At 38.2% G+C, this 18,249-nt stretch overlaps 1 protein-coding gene across 1 annotated transcript in view; it reads right to left on the bottom strand.

Annotated features, from left to right (window-relative positions):
• LOC126184651 (P-selectin-like) overlaps window positions 1-11,255 on the bottom strand; it is a 96,936-nt gene extending 85,681 nt beyond the window's left edge. Inside the window, exon 1 of the mRNA XM_049927130.1 lies at window positions 11,201-11,255. Coding sequence (XP_049783087.1) covers window positions 11,201-11,255 — 55 coding nt within the window. The remainder of the gene's footprint in view (window positions 1-11,200) is intronic.
• Window positions 11,256-18,249: the final 6,994 nt, after the last annotated feature.

The raw sequence follows: 18,249 nt of genomic DNA, 5'->3' as shown, positions 1-18,249 counted from the left end.
CAAACACTACCAGCCCATTGCCAGGGAGAATGGCATGCCTACATCCGTCCTGTCACATCCATAGGATCTAGCCGTGCATTTCTGCCCACAGCTGCTGACACACTCACATCTTAGGCCTCTGTCAAGCACCCTTGCACACTAAATGCATATGGAGCAGCCTATAGTGGGAGGGTATATAAATCAGCTGTATGCCCCCAGGACAGTTCGATAGTGCACCTGATGATGGCGACATGTTTGATCACCAATATATTGTGCCCACTGGACACTATAAACTGGCAGCACATTTGTGTCTGTTCAATCAAGTAATATGCTGGGAAAAACTGAAGAATCTCATCACATACTTTTAAGGTTTAATTTAAATTTTATTTCAGATGATTAATGAAAGAGTTTAAAACCAATGAATAATGAGGGCTATAATTCTGGAATTCTGGTGTATGTACACTGTTAGTAAAGTAGTACATGTTTCCTGATGTCAGACTTTCACAGAAACTTTTGTTCTAATAGTTTCATCCTACATAAATTATTTTCTGACAGGTTTATGAGCATAACTAACACTGTCTTTTTTTATATAGATTAAAAATCTACTCACCAAGCGGCAGTAGAACACACACACAAAAGATGGTTGTAATTAGGCGAGATTTCGGAGCCAGTAGCTCCTTCTTCAGGCAGAGGGGTTAAAGGAGAAAGAAGAGGGATGAAGGAAAAGGATTGGACAGGTCTAGGAAATGTAGGAAATGGGGTAGATTTCAGGAAAGTCACCCAGAACCATGGATTAGGAGAGACCTCACGGGATGAGAAGCAGTCCCCTTACCAACAATTCTGGGTGACTTTTCCAAGATCTACTCCTTTTCCTATACCTCTCCAGTCCTTTTCCTTCACCCCCCTTCCTTCCCCTTCAAACCCTCTGCCTGAAGAAGGAGCTACTGGCTCCAAAAGCTTGCCTAATTACAACCGTCTTTTGTGTGTGTGTTCTGCCGTTGCTTCGTGAGTAAAGTTTTTATCTATCCAATTAAATTATTTTGTCAAAATTTGATTGTTTTCATTGTTATACTATCTTTTTTGGTATCTTCATTCTTTGATGAAGTCAGTTATTGCCAAGAAACATTCCCCACAGAAAGTAATAGCAAATATTATCTGTGCCAAACACATTTAGATAATCATTATAAGCAAATTCGATGCCACGGTGGCTTCTACACAATAGTGGCTACTACAAACATTTATCTGTGGGATCTTTAATGCATGATACATTAGTCACATTACAGTGTGAATTATAATTTATTATGTTACATATTTCAGAAATGGCTTCTTGCTTCTTACACTTAAATTCCATCATGCAATAGTTGCATCTGCTTGTGAACAATTGTAGTTATACCTGTTTAAAACTTCATTATTTACATGATACAAAAGTTCATACATAACTGATGCCATCACATTTTGAGTGTTGATCAATAGGATAAATCATGTAATCATTTATCATTATCTGTATAGCATCTGCTATTAACTCAACTCGATTGACGGCAAGTATCTTTGAGAGCAAATATGTACCCACCCATGCATTAACTTTTCATCAATAAACTGTTTGATCAGTGTATATAAGTGTGTAACATACATAAAATTGCAGTGTTTCTTACATAGACCAATATATTCTTGTTGGGTAGTGGCTCACATTTCCAACTGCTAGAAGATGCTTCTGAAAATTTTGTCTGCACATACACTCCTGGAAATGGAAAAAAGAACACATTGACACCGGTGTGTCAGACCCACCATACTTGCTCCGGACACTGTGAGAAAGCTGTACAAGCAATGATCACACGCACGGCACAGCGGACACACCAGGAACTGCGGTGTTGGCCGTCGAATGGTGCTAGCTGCGCAGCATTTGTGCACCGCCGCCGTCAGTGTCAGCCAGTTTGCCGTGGCATACGGAGCTCCATCGCAGTCTTTAACACTGGTAGCATGCCGCGACAGCGTGGACGTGAACCGTATGTGCAGTTGACGGACTTTGAGCAAGGGCGTATAGTGGGCATGCGGGAGGCCTGGTGGACGTACCGCCGAATTGCTCAACACGTGGGGCTTGAGGTCTCCACAGTACATCGATGTTGTCGCCAGTGGTCGGCGGAAGGTGCACGTGCCCGTCGACCTGGGACCGGACCGCAGTGACGCACGGATGCACGCCAAGACCGTAGGATCCTATGCAGTGCCGTAGGGGACCGCACCGCCACTTCCCAGCAAATTAGGGACACTGTTGCTCCTGGGGTATCGGCGAGGACCTTTCGCAACCGTCTCCATGAAGCTGGGCTACGGTCCCGCACACCGTTAGGCCGTCTTCCGCTCACGCCCCAACATCGTGCAGCCCGCCTCCACTGGTGTCGCGACAGGCGTGAATGGAGGGACGAATGGATACGTGTCGTCTTCAGCGATGAGAGTCGCTTCTGCCTTGGTGCCAATGATGGTCGTATGCGTGTTTGGCGCCGTGCAGGTGAGTGCCACAATCAGGACTGCATACGACCGAGGCACACAGGGCCAACACCCGGCATCATGGTGTGGGGAGCGATCTCCTACACTGGCCATACACCACTGGTGATCGTCGAGGGGACACTGAATAGTGCACGGTACATCCAAACCGTCATCGAACCCATCGTTCTACCATTCCTAGACCGGCAAGGGAACTTGCTGTTCCAACAGGACAATGCACGTCCGCATGTATCCCGTGCCACCCAACGTGCTCTAGAAGGTGTAAGTCAACTACCCTGGCCAGCAAGATCTCCGGATCTGTCCCCCATTGAGCATGTTTGGGACTGGATGAAGCGTCGTCTCACGCGGTCTGCACGTCCAGCACGAACACTGGTCCAACTGAGGCGCCAGGTGGAAATGGCATGGCAAGCCGTTCCACAGGACTACATCCAGCATCTCTACGATCGTCTCCATGGGAGAGTAGCAGCCTGCATTGCTGCGAAAGGTGGATATACACTGTACTAGTGCCGACATTGTGCATGCTCTGTTGCCTGTGTCTATGTGCCTGTGGTTCTGTCAGTGTGATCATGTGATGTATCTGACCCCAGGAATGTGTCAATAAAGTTTCCCCTTCCTGGGACAATGAATTCACGGTGTTCTTATTTCAATTTCCAGGAGTGTATTTTATTGTTACCCAGCACTGGATTGGTGAATTGTCTACTGACCTGTCATCAACTTTTTGCTTTTACAATGCAAGTGAGGCAACATAATCCTTGTGCTCCACACACCAATAATCATGGCAGTTGCCCTTGATGATGATGGCTACAAATATATTCTCATTTCACAGCAGACCAGTGATACTGTGGACTCTGAAAAGCCCCATGTTACTCTTATGGCTTTACGTTTAGATTTAAGCATGGACTGAGATCCAGCATTCAATGTATTGAAGTATCACTAGTCAGCTCACCCACTGGAACCACAAGACATTAAGTAGATGTGCATTTCTTGGACTAAAGTTTGGGAATAGAAAAAAAAAAGTGTGCGTCAGAGGGTGTGTTAGATGCTGCGAGTAAAACTTGGCAATGAATACAGACAATGACACCCGCAATTCCTCACGATACGGTTACAGTTCAGTCAGTGAGCACATGAATGACTATAACTTCAGGCATCTGAATACGATGACTAGGTTAGTTGTTGAAATATTGTGTGCAAAATAGAATCATCAAATAAGCTAGAAATCTGAAAATGTAAATCAACTACTGATATATTTGGTTTGTATCAATGCATATTTTCTCAAATAGTTCTGTTTTGATATGTGTGTGTTGAATGTTCTGGTGAAATATTTGTAATTCTTTCTTCAGCTTAGTTTTAACCATATGAGATGTACTAATCAGTTATCATGTTTTGTCTGCTTCTCCTGTGATACAGTTGTTAGTGTTCCTCTATCTCACATCCTAAGCTATCAATTTCCAAGTGGTTTCTCTGACATGAAAATATTTACACTGATTACTAAGATACTGACACTAACACATGTGTTCATGTTTGCAAAATAGACCCAAAGAACAGGAAACAAGAGGTATCACACAACTGGACTTGCAGGCATGTGAGCCCTCTTGCCAAACTGCAGCACAAATACTGTGGGCACAGCTAGTACAATGTAGCTGCACAAATGTGTGTGGTGGTGTGTGGGTGGGTGGTGGGTGGGTGGGTGGCAAGGGGGGGGGAGGGGGGGGGATGGGGGAGTTGGTTGGTTTGAAGAGTAAAGGGTCCAAACTACAGGGTTATCAGTCCCTAAGAGGTGGGGAGGTTTACGTAAATGTATGCCAGCTCATCAAAGGATTCATCTGAAAGCTAATAAAGTTTTGTTTTGTGTGCCTGTCAATAACAATGCTTCTGTTATTTGGAGAGTGGCCTCCTTTACTTCTAAATTATTTACATTCTGCCAGAAATAATATTCTGTTATGTGCGGGTACTGGAGAAACTGTGAGGCAGTGAACCTGAATCTAATGAAAAAAGTGAGAAGTGTAATGCACCTACATTTTGAAACCAGGTGAAACATTCAAAGTAAATTTCTGTATTATGGTGAAAAAAATATTTACAATGAATTATGAATTTACAGAAATTACAAAACTTGCTTTTCTCATATATGGTGCAGTAACAATCAAAATTAAAACAAGAAGTGTGGAATGACTATTCTTCTGTTATTGATGTAGTTTGGTGTTCTCTCCATTATTCTTTCCACTTTTGTCCCTGTGTACTTCACTTCCGTAATGAGTATATTGATATGTGTTACATATGAATCATCAGTAGCTCAGCAAAGTGCTACATATTAGTAACACTATTATTTAATTGTTGATTGTAGTTGGTACATGTACTTATTTGATCAGTGTGTAGTCTGAAGTTTCTCCTTGATATCTGAATTCATTCCCAAAACCTTTACTTCAGAAATATTTGTTTTTAATTTAACGAATTTCCATTTATCCCAAAGTGATGTTCCATCACCTGTACAATCTAAAAAATGCCTCCATTTATCCTTTCACTACTATTGCTATTGAGCCCTCATTACATGAGCCCATAAATGTGAAAGCCTCAGTGAGACACCCATTTCATACATATATCCAGCACATTGTAATCAATTCCTATATAACTTACGCATATTTCTGGAGTGATTTATGTTTATATATATTTTTTAAGAACGCCAACATCACTTGATTTAAAGACCTTTATTCCAGTTACTAGCTTTGACAGAATCATGCTGTCATCCTCAGATTGGCATTACACTTTGTGTACGTGTTCACATATGTGTAACATTGACATTTTGAAAAGAAAGTGTAAATACATTTTAAAATTCCATGTCATTTGTCATTTATAAAACAGAATGCTCCCATATTATGTGGGATGACCACCAACCAGCAATCCACCTGAATCTGTGGCCACTGACCAAAGGCAAGACTGCCCACACTGGAAGAACAGCTAACATGGTTGACTTCAATTGCAGCATCCCCAATCCATGTAATTTAGATCCTTCCACCCCTCCTTCCCATGCCCCTTCCTCTACCTATTCTTACACTTTGGTTAATAAGCTTCTACCTTGCCTGCACCAACTGGGTCCTTTGAATTTCACTTTGGTCATGGTTGTTTCTTGCTTGATTCCATAATTACTCACACCCATTCAAAGAGCTGATTAAACTCAAACAGCAGCAGATATGCTTCAGCTGTGTCAGGTCAATACAAATGACTTCTTTAGCCAGATAATCACCATGGTTGAGTGTTGGGTGACACTAAGATCCCAAGACAAATTAGCAAAGCAAGGAGTGGAAATATGAGGACTAGTTATGTAAAAGGTGAAGACCAAATCATCATTGATCACAGGTTTGCAGATTGTTTTCGAGAATTGCCATTGGTCTATAATTTGAAACACATTCTGGATTTCATTTTTTGAACAGTGGTTTCAGCTTTGCTGTTTTTAAGCATGAAGGGAAGGTTCCTGATGCCAATGAGCTGTTGCGCAAATGTGTCAAGGGTTCAGCTAAGGCAAGACAGAATTTTTTAATAATTGCATCTGGTATTCCATCAATTCCACATGAGTACCCTGTTTTCAAGGTTTTTATAACCAATAAAATTTCTTCAGAATTTGTGGGTGAAAGGAACAAAGATGTAGACACATTTCTCACACTATTGCATGATGGAGGTGATATTTTGTTGTGTTCTTCCAGTCCACTCACCAACTTACACTTACGTTTGCAAATATTCAATGCAATTTCTGTTGGGCAAGAAATCATTTGTCCTTCATAACATAAGTTCATATTTTTATATTGTTTAGTTTCACTTGTTTGATTTTTTATAACTTCCCATATAGCTTTAGATTTGTTTTTTGAATTTTCAATGTATTTGTCATTTGCCATTGTTTTAGCTTTCCTTACAACATTTTTGAGGATCCTCTTGTAATTCTTCAGGTACAAATGAAATTCATGAGACATGTTCTGTCTTTGCTATAGCGTGTAATCTTCTTTTCTCTGCACAAGATATTCTAATACCTGTTGTAATCCATTTGTTCTTTTTGAAGTTAGGTTGATATTTTTGCTTTTTTAATGGAAATGCAGCTTCAAAGTATGACATGAAGATTTCCATGAATTTTTCAAACTTTTTGTTAGTATTTTCACAAGTATACACTTCATACCAAGTTTCTTCACTTAGTCTCTGTACAAAAAGGTTTATTTGTTTGTTATTGAATTTCCTTACTTCTTTTACAAGTTCCTCTTTCTCAGTTGTTTCACTTGGGGTGTGCAAAGCAATAAACTCTGCATAGTGATCACTGAAGCCAGTATTAAGATTTTCAGCACAGAAATTGTGATTTACATTTGTGTTTATTAATATCTGATCAATTGCTGAGCTAGTTGCTGGTGTAACTCTTGTAAGAGAGTCTATGGTGGCTTTTATGTTATATGTTTCCAGTAGAAAATACAGGCAGTAGGGCTGTTCCACTCGTGGATCAGGGGAGGGAAAAACGACTGTCTGAATGCCTCAGTACGAGCCCTTATTTCCCTTATCTTTGAATGATGATCATTATGCGATTTGAAAGTTGGTGGTAATAATATATGCTCTACATCCTCGATGAAGACTGGAATTCGGAATTTAGTGAGCAGCCCCTTCTGTTTAGCGCGTCGTCTATCTGCAAGTGTGTCCCACTTCAAACTTTGTATGAACTTTCTTCATGCTCCTGCAATGGCTAAATGTACCAGTCACGAATCTTGCCACTCTTCTTTGGACCTCCTCAATCTCTTGAAACAGACCCAACTGGTAAGGGTCCCATACACAGCAATACTCTAACACTGAATGAACTAATGTATTGTAAGCTATTTCCTTTGTTGAAGGACTGCATCGCTTCCAGATTCTAGCAATAAACCGCAATCTAGACTTTGCCTTACCTGTTTCTTGTGTAATCTGATCATTCCATTTGAGATCATTTCGAATAGTCACACCCAGGTACTTGACTGATGTTACCGCTTCCAAAGACTGATAATTTATTTTGTACTCATACATTAATGGAGATTTTTGCCTTGTTATATGCAGTAGGTTAAACTTACTAATATTGAGAGATAACTGCCAGTCATTACACCACACATTTATATTCTGCAAATCCTCATTGATTTGTTCACAACTTTCATGTGATACTACTTTCCTGTAGACTGCAGCATCATCAGCAAACAGTCTAAGGCCACTGTCAATACCATCAACCAGATCATTTATGTAAATCGTAAAAAGCAGAGGACCTATTACACTGCCCTGGGGCACACCTGAAGTTACTCTTGTTTCTGTTGAAGTTACCCCGTTTAGGACGACATACTGTTACCTGTCTGTGAGGAAACTTTCTATCCAACTGCGTATGTCATTGGATAGACTGTAAGCGCGCACCTTTTGTAGCAAGCGACAGTGTGGAACTGAGTCAAACGCCTTTAGAAAGTCGAGAAATATGGCATCAACCTGGGAGCCGGTACCTAGAGCATGTTGTATATCATGCACAAATAGGGCTAGCTGTGTCTCGCATGTCCGCTGTTTCCTGAAACCGTGCTGGTTTCTGCAGATGAGCTTCTCAGAATCTAGAAAGGTCATAATGTCTGAATACAAAATATGTTCCACAATTCTACAGCAAATTGATGTCAGTGAAATTGGCCGGTAATTATGTGCATCCGATTTTCTACCCTTTTTATAGACTGCTATGACCTGGGCCTTCTTCCAGTCCTGTGGAACTTTCTGCCATTTCATAGATCTCCGATAGATGATGGATAAGAATGGTGCTATATTTGTAGCATAGTCAACATAAAATCTTACGGGGATACTGTCTGGGCCAGATGCCTTTCTGGCGTCTAAGGATCTTAACTGTTTTACAGTCCCAGATACAGTAAACACTATGTCAGCCATCCTTTCATTTGTTCGATAATTGAAAGGGGGAATGGTGCTGCAGTCCTCTATCATAAACGAGTTTTTGAAAGGTAGGTTTAGAATTTTGGCCTTCTGTTTATCATCATCAGTTACATTACCCATATTGTCAGCAAGAGAAGGTATTGAATTATTTGTAGTGTTCATAGATTTTACGTATGACCAAAAATTTTTGGGGTTATTTTTAGAATCTGCAGATAAAATATTGCTTTCAAATTCGTTAAAAGGGTATCTCATTGTCCTTCTGACAGCTGCTTTCATTTCACATAATTTCTGCTTGTCAGCGGGGCAGTGACTACATTTAAAACGACTGTGCAAAATTCTCTGCTTTCTCAGCAACTTCCTAATATGTTTGTTGTACCAAGGTGGAACCTTTCCCTCCCCTATACTTTCGCTAGGCACATACGTCACTAGCACATGGTGGACAATACCTTTAAATTCTGACCAAAGATGCTCAATATCTTTGTGTCCCACGGTGAATGCTTGGAGCTGACTATGAAGATATTCATTAATGACACTTTTATTTAATTTCCCAAACAAGAAAACTCTATGCTGTTTCTATGTTTTTTTTTATCCACTGACACAGAAGCCACAACGACATTATGGTCGCTAATACCTTCTTCTAGATTAACTTCCTCAAAAAGATCAGGTCTGTTTGTCGCCAAGATATCTAATATGTTCTCATCTCGAGTTGGTTTTCTAACCAATTGCTAAGGTTGTATGTTGAGAATGCTCCTAGAATAACTTCACATGAATCTTTGCTTCTGCCCCCTGTGGTAAATGTGTAATTTTCCCAGTCAATGGATGCTAGATTATAACTAATGGATAATTTGGATATTTACTTCCTGTGTACTCGGTAATGAACGATTTGGGTGTTCACTGTTTGGAACTAGTACTGTCTATTACAAAATTAAAATATCTAATAGTTAAAATGATAGGGATAGCTTGGCTAATGCTCAAAGCAACAAACAGCCATTTAAAGGGCCCAAATAAAAAACAAAGTAATAACAATTAAATAGCACTGAGTGTTGCAACAAGGACCTTCATATTGTCACAGAGCGTATGCTGCCATCAAACGAAAACTTAAATATGCAGTTAGTCAATGACTGCACTAAAGCAACATACAGCCATAAAAAAGTATAGATTTTCACTAAAATGAATCTAAAATGTATGGCATTTAATCACAAAGCAAGTATATTAGATTTATTTTAGTGAGAATTTTGAATAGAGCCTACATAATTTTTAGTGGATTCCTATTTCTGTTTTTATTTAATCAATGGGAAAGTAACTTGTCTGAAGAAAGTTTCAAGTTATTCTATTTAATTGCTGATTATCTTCTACTAATTGTGTAACTTTAATATGAGAACACTAATAACTGCTCTAAGATAACAGCTGCGTACATTTTCTATGAATGGAGCCTTATTTACAGTGAGCATTCATTTTAGTAGTATGAATATGCAATACTCAAATGAACATATTCAGAAAGTGGTGTTTGCACTCCAAAGTGAAAATAATTTGAGAAAAACATTGCTATACTGAGTAGTGGAGTCAACTGTTAGTTTAAGCTGCAAAATGGAATTATTTTCTGAAGGAAATAGCATTTTATTTATTTCAAATATTGGCATAATCATAAGGACCTATGTAATGGGAAACTGTTTAACTATGAGATTTAATAAATATTTGTAACTTTGTTCAGTTTAGAAACTGTAAGGTTTCAAAGTATGTTTTATCAGGAAGTGCCAGCTATCAGGAGACATTCATTAGCTGTTTCTGACATGAAAGTTCCAATTAAATTATTTGACCTGACACCTCCACAAGAAATATTCAGTTAAATTATTTGACCAGCCACCTTCACTGAGCCTATAAATTATAGGCATAGTTACCATTAATTAGCATGACTGTCATTGACAGAAAACACAACCAACACATATAGTGATAGTGTTCCATTACAGATGATTCTGTACAAGTATTCATAGCTAAATCAACAGCTACTTCTGTGTCCTACTCAGTGAGAGAAAGAAGACAAATAATGGTGACTGACTAACATATTAATGTTTTTGAATTTGTAGTCACATTGATTCTTTCCAGATGTAGTATATTTCCTATTTCTCATTCGTAACAACATAATTAATATGCTGCAGTTATAATGTAACAACCTCAGTTCTGTATTGCTCCATGTTAGTTACAATGTAAAAGACTGGTGACAGGAAAGATGAAACAATTTCAGCAGTGTTACAATAAAGAGCTTCCAATGTATTCTCTGGCAGCAATTCTATGCAGGATTTTTGTGTTGTCACATAAATTCAGAAACTGAGTACTAAATATGATCCTGTTAACACAATAATATTAATAAAAATGATCAGCAAGAGCATCAGATGCAATGTCTTGGTACTATCTAAAATTTTATGAGGTGATAGAGTGTTCAATCTTCAACAAAACAAAAGTTTGGAACTACCATTGTGATCTTCTCCATGAGTGCCCCACTAGAAATTTCAACTTGTGTAACAATCTTCCTAACATATAGAAACATACTAAACACATATATCACACAATATCATATATGGCATTAATTTTATAAGTGACAATGCCTCAATTAATACTGGATGAAGAGCTAACTTTTAAGAATGTATCTGTATTTGTTACTGGAAAAATCAATTACAAAACAACAAATCAAGATTAATTTGTCTTATATCACATTATGGATTATGTGTTTGTGTGATGTTGTTTGGCAAATATATTGTTGTGTATGACAAAATGCATGTAAGGTAGTGTAGATAAATCAGAGGGCAGTGAATGCAATACTCACTGGCTAAGACACCTGCTATAGTGATCGTAAACACTATAATTATTTTCAGCTCCATGGCAGCCACAATGAGTAGTCAAGAGCAGAACTAAAGTTCTGTTTATATACACTGGTGTGCCAAATCTGAAGTAATAAAAGCATTAAATATTTTTAGATAAAGAAGACTGAGTGATGATATCAAGCTATACTTCTTTGGGATTAAGCTATGTGAATTATTGCTCTGTGATAATTGATAAACTTCAGAGATAAAGTCAAATTCTGATTGTTTACAGATGTTTACACATCTGAAGACAAATCCCTTTCTTGTGAAGTACTTATGCTTCTTAGAATTTTCGTAACCGATTCTCTTCAAAATGATTAAAAGTTTCCAAGAAAGAAAGCATTTTCCTCATACTGTGTGCAGTGTTTTAAATGGTTACATTTAGAATAAAATTTTTCAGTGAAGAGTATATTACTGTACTTATTTATTTGCTTTTCATTCCATGGGTCCATTTGAACCAGAACTACTGAATCAAGATACACATCACTGTATACATGACACACAAAATGCTGCTAAAAAAATAAAGAAAGAAAACAAAAAAACAGAGATTTTTGAGCCCATACACAAATAAGCTATACAATACAGTGACAGAACTTAAACTGTTATGTGAAACTCAAGCACAAAATACAGTTTTTCAACTAAAATTTTAATATGTGGAGTTTATTACTAATATTTCTAAGGCCTGCTAAAAGACTACTGAAAATGAACCATCAGAATGATATAGAATTTCCTGTACAATTGTTAAAGAAATGTTATCCAAGTACACAATGTTGATTGACCAAATGCTATATATTGGGGCAGTCACTTAAGTTAAGAGATCAAAATACGTCAAGCATCCTATAATGAGACAGTAGAGATGAATGATAGGGGTCAGCAAGGTGACGCTTTCCAAACAGAGGGCAACTACATGTTTTTAAATTAGAACCCCTATTTTTAAACACATATTCATATTGCTTGAGAAAAATCAGATACCATTGAGCTGACTCACTCCTTACAAATCATAATGAGATGAACAGACACAATATACATTACTGGGGCCTTGTCAACTCATGTTACTTTCATCAAGAGGAACAACAGTGTCCTGGATCACTTGACATTTGATGTAGAATACTGGATGGAGAAATTGTTGATGCTTATTGGTTTGGGTGATACTGGATGGAGAAACACACCCAAACATTCTGCAGGATGAAATAGTGTTATTGCTTAAAGACCATAATTGTCACTAATTGTGTGGTTCCAGTGAGACAACTGTCCAGCATGTTGCTCACAAGAAGTGAAAGAAATCATGATTTCTAGAGTTTTCTGGGTCAATAAAGGTGGTTACAATAAATTAGCCTGCCAGATCACCAGATATTAAATTACAAGATTTCTTCCTCTAGTGTTTGTTAAAAGTTAAACTATACAATGAACTACCATAAACATGTAAATATATGACTGAATGTACTTCAAATGCTTGCAGAGAGTTTTACTGCATAGTCAGGAAGTCTGCACAGATAACACCAAATATGCAGTGTTGTAAGCCATCAGCTCAGAGATGTACTGGAGAAACAATAATTAATTTTGAGACAATTTTTTCAAGTCTTGTGAGAAATTAGTTCTTAATGTATGAAAATATTTCAGTAGAAAGGTTTAATGAGAACACAAATTTTCACTTGCATATTCATGTTCGATGAGAAAAATGAATAACTTTGTCCTGAAAATAGTAAGTAACATTTAGGCAGAATGTAACTAACTTGGATGAAAGGAGATCCCTCACTGAACAACTGAAACATTGAGTCATGAACAGTCACACACAAAATAGAATGAAAACTTTGCTAGTTTTCAGAAGATCTCACCGAAGCATCTCGTCAGAAGGCAGCAAAGTTTTCATTCCACTTTGTGTGTGTTTGGTGATGAATCAGTGGTTCAGTTATTAACTTTGTCCTGAAACATTTTTTCCTTTTATTCTATCTTTTTGATAAGAACTCCCTTTTATATGACTTGAAATAATAACCAAAAATTAAATTACATTAGTACTCATCCCAAATGATGATCTTCAAACTCAATAAATTCATTGATGTTACTCATAAAGTATGTCCTTAAATACAATAGTACAAGGGTAAGACAATTATTATCTGCAGTTTAGTTATATTTTTGTTATTTAGGTAGTACTCTCATTTTACATTGATGTTGTGTGCTTTGTTTATTTGTTGCTATATCTTTGCAATTTTCAAGCTGCTAGGTTTAGTATCATTATTGCTGCCATGCTGTTAATCATGGGTGCTCTGCTGTCTATTTGCACCAAAGATCAATGTTCAGTGATCCATTTTTTGTGGTCAGAGGGTATATCAGGGACCAAAATTCATCGAAGACTGTCGGTACAGTACGGGTACAGTGTTTTGCCACAATGGAGTGTCTATGAATGGATTGAAAAATCCCAAAATGGTGGCACAAGCCATACACATGATGAAGTGGCCAGAGCACCATTTATTGCCACAAATGAAGAAACCATTGAGCGTTCACGTGAAATGATTCTCTTGGACAGACGATTAACTATTGACGAAGTGGCACATCATCTGCAAATTAGTCACACTTCTGCCTACAAAATCATCCACAACAGACTTGCGTTTCATAAAGTTTGTGCAAGATGGGTCCCAAAACAACTCATACAGTAGCATAAACAAACAAACTTGGACATCTGCAAAAAACATTTGGATCTCTATGGTAACAAAGGGGACATCTTCTTTGACAGGATCATTCCTGGTGACAAAATATGGATCCATCATTAAGAGCTGGAGAGTAAAGCATAGAGAATGGAATGGAAACATCCAAATTCGCAGTGCAAGAAAAAATTCAAGACCCAACCGTCCACAGGAAAACTGATGCTTACGGTTTTTTAGGACACACAAGGTCCAGTACTGGAACATTATGGGGAAAGGGGCACAACAATAAACAGTGTACATTACAGTGAGATGCTTACTGCCAGGCTAAAGCCTGCAGTTTGAAGCAAATGCCAAGGATTGCTGTCAAAACGTGTTGTGCTGTTGCACGACAATGCCCATACGCATACTGCTGCCCACAATGCTGAAACACTACAGAAACTCAAATTTTAAGTAGACCTATTGGATCATCCTCCATATAGTCCCGATCTTCACCCTTCAGACTATCACTTGTTTGGTCCAGTCCAACAGGCATTAAGGGGCCATTGATTTGCCTCAGACAAAGCAGTGCATTCCTGGCTTGCAGCTCAACTGAGAACCTTCTTTTATGAGGGCAACAAGAAGCTTGTACAATGATGGACCAAGTGTGTTGAAATACAAGGAGACTATGTCAAAAAATGATGTTCTTGTAAGTTTCCTATTTGTTACAATAAAATTTTATAACTGCTTTGTGGATGATAATTGACTTACCCTTGTATTTCCTTTTTAATATCTGTGCAGTCATTTGTTATAGATTCAGTATGTACTACCCTAGTTGTCGGTCTCAAGATGGACCCATAGGAGTTAGTTGTTTCCTTTGTTAAAGTTTTACATTTTGTGGCCATTCATTCTAGCCAGGTATATGTGTTACGACACGGTTGGTGAATAGATGGGCTAAAGGTGAAGTGCACTAAAAAATCCATAGAAAGGTGAGGCAGAGCCAAGATTCTTTCCAATAACCAGGAAGGAGGTATAAGGCACAGGCCATGAAACTGCCTCCAGAATCTACTTGCACAGAAGTACTCTTGTATTTTAATTCAACTGTAGAACATATAGGCCAGACAATTTGTTGTAGCTCTCTTTTGTGTTTCAACCCCCTTAATGCCTGGCATCGTGAATTCGCACCATACCAGTGCAACTCTAATAAGTGTAAGGTTAACTGTTTTTGAGTGCCACTGACAGTTGGTGCAGATTCTACATGAAGCTACCAAACTTCTGATATGTGTTCCATGTCCTGAGTGTTTCAGGTACTTCTATAGTAACACAATTTTTTTAATTTTTTTCTTCCATGAAGAAATGTGTTAACAGATTTAGAGCAGCTACTTATGTGTCTCTCTTATATTTTACCTCTGCTTGGCTCTTGTAGTTAGATTATGTTACAGAGCAGACTCATTGTGTACCTCTGATCACTCTGCTTTCACCCTAGAAATGTCACTATTTCTTTGTAATATCTGTAACATTTGCAACCAGTCCCTTTTGCATTTTGACTGAAATTTTGCTTAATTTCATTTTTCTTGGAGGGTACCACTCTGAACCATGTCACTGCAAGAAATACAGAGTTCTTTTGATTGGATTTATGTATCTCATTTGCCCCTGACCCAACCTCCTACCTCCATACTACCCAAAACTCATCTAATATCCTATACACATATTTACACAATGTGATGACACTGATACACTTTCTCTTTTATATATATACTGCTAGACATTAACACTGTAACAACATGAACACAGCATGTGTCAAACTGAAAATGGCATGAAGTATACTAGACACTTTGACATGAAATAATTAGCATTTCAGCACAACTGCACAAAGTATGCAGTAGTGGCACCATCTACATTCTGTATTAAAAAGATGAGATTATAAGCAGGTTTCTCATCCACAAATCACATTTGAAACTTGACTTTTTGTGAGAAGCTTTAGTTAGTTGGTTGCTTAGTACAGCAGCAGATGTCGAGGCAAGTTGATATGCCAGTAGCATTAGCTGCAGCAGCGGCAATTTTCAGATAAAAGAGCAATTTTGTTTAGTTTATCTTGTTTCACATACTTCTGCAAAGAAGTGAACTATATTTGTGTATACCTACAAGATTATACAAAGAGTGTGTAAAAGAACTTGCTCCCCTTCTAGCATTGCTTCAGCAATGAAGGGTACCTAGTGACTGGAAAAAAGCACAAGTTATTCCCATTTTCATGAAGGGCTGCAGTACAGATGCACACAACTATAGACCTATGTCATTCATGTCAATCTATTGTAGAACTATGGAACACATTTTATGATCAACATTTATGATGTTTTTGGAGCATGAAAATCTCCTCTATAAAAATCAACATGGGTTGTGAAAACAGAAATCATGTGAAATTCAGCTCCCTCTGTTCCTCCATGAGTCCACAGCATTGTAGTCAATGGGGCTCAGGCTGATGCCCATTCCTGGGCTTCAGGAAGGCATTTGACATCATCTCACACTGACGTTTAGTGAAACAGTATGAGCTTATTGAGCATCAGAGCAGATTTGTGACTGTACTCAGGATTCCCTTGTAGACAGAACTCAACATTTCAACCTTAATGGAGCAAAATAGACAGATGTAGAGGTAATTTCTGGAGTACCCCAAGGAAGTGTGATAGGTCCATTAATGTTTACAATATATGTAAATGATCTATTAGAAACCATCAGATGCTCCTTAAGACTGTTCACAGATGATGCAGTTGCCTATAAAAAAGTAGCAATGCCAATAGATAGTACTGATTTGCAGAATGACCTTCAGAGAATTGGTGAATAGTGCAGGCTCTGGCAGTTGCTCCTGAACATAAATAAATGTAACATATTGTGCATACTCAGGAAAAGAAAGCCACCACTGCACAACTACACTATTGATGAATAACTGAAGTAAAGAGTATCTACCATAAAATATCAAGGAGTAACTGTCTGGAGTGAGCTTAAGTCCACAAAAAACAAATAATAGGAAAAGCAGATGCCAGACTGAGATTCACAGGAAGAATCTTAAGGAAATGTAGCTCATCCAAAAATCAAGTGGCTTACAAGGTGCTTGTTCAGCCAGTTCTTGAGTATTGTTCATCAGTATGGGATACTAACCATGTAGGACTGACAGAAGAGATAGAGAGAAGATGCAATGAAGAGCAGTGCATTTCTTATGGGATCATTTATTCAGTGTGAGAGCTTTACTCAGATGGTCCACAAAGTTTATTTGCAGACATTATGAGAAAGGTGTTGTGCTTCACAGAGAAGTTTATGACTGGAATTTTGAGAGAGCACAGGGAAGAGTCAGACAAGAGATCACTTCCTCCCACATACATCTCATGTAATGACCATGACAAGAAAACTCAAGAAATTGGAGCCAATACAAATCCTTACTTACAATTATTCTTCCCATATGCCATTCTCAAGTGAAACAGGGTAGGGAGGCATCAGTTAGTGGTATGAAAAGTACCCATCTCCATACACTATTAGGTGGCTTACAGAGTATGATTTAGATGTAGATATTAATTACTTGTTCCATAGATCACATACACAATGAACTGTCTGCTGTGAATTGGGTCAACAGAACAATCATAGAAAACACACACACATTATATATATATATATATATATATATATATATATATATATATATATATATATATATATATATATATATATGATATGGTTATAATAGAAGGAAACATTCCATGAAGGAAAAATATATCTAATAACAAAGATGATGTGACTTACCAAATGAAAGTGCTGGCAGGTCGACAGACACACAAACGAACACAAACATACACAAAAAATTCAAGCTTTCGCAACAAACTGTTGCCTCATCAGGAAAGAGGGAAGGAGGGAAGGAGAGGGAAAGACGAAAGGATGTGGGTTTTAAGGGAGAGGGTAAGGAGTCATTCCAGTCCCGGGAGCAGTGCTTGTGTCTGTATATGTGTGGATGGATATGTGTGTGTGTGCGAGTGTGTACCCGTCCTTTTTTCCCCCTAAGGTAAGTCTTTCCGCTCCCGGGACTGGAATGACTCCTTACCCTCTCCCTTAAAACCCACATCCTTTCGTCTTTCCCTCTCCTTCCCTCCTTCCCTCTTTCCTGATGAGGCAACAGTTTGTTGCGAAAGCTTGAATTTTGTGTGTATGTTTGTGTTCGTTTGTGTGTCTGTCGACCTGCCAGCACTTTCATTTGGTAAGTCACATCATCTTTGTTATTATATATATATACATTCCTGGAAATTGAAATAAGAACACCGTGAATTCATTGTCCCAGGAAGGGGAAACTTTATTGAGACATTCCTGGGGCCAGATACATCACATGATCACACTGACAGAACCACAGGCACATA

The sequence above is a fragment of the Schistocerca cancellata genome, chromosome 4 (assembly GCF_023864275.1).
Source record: "Schistocerca cancellata isolate TAMUIC-IGC-003103 chromosome 4, iqSchCanc2.1, whole genome shotgun sequence".
NCBI lineage: Eukaryota > Metazoa > Arthropoda > Insecta > Orthoptera > Acrididae > Schistocerca > Schistocerca cancellata.
The sequence above is the reverse complement of the archived record's forward strand: the minus strand, read 5'-3'. Positions and strand labels throughout refer to the sequence as shown.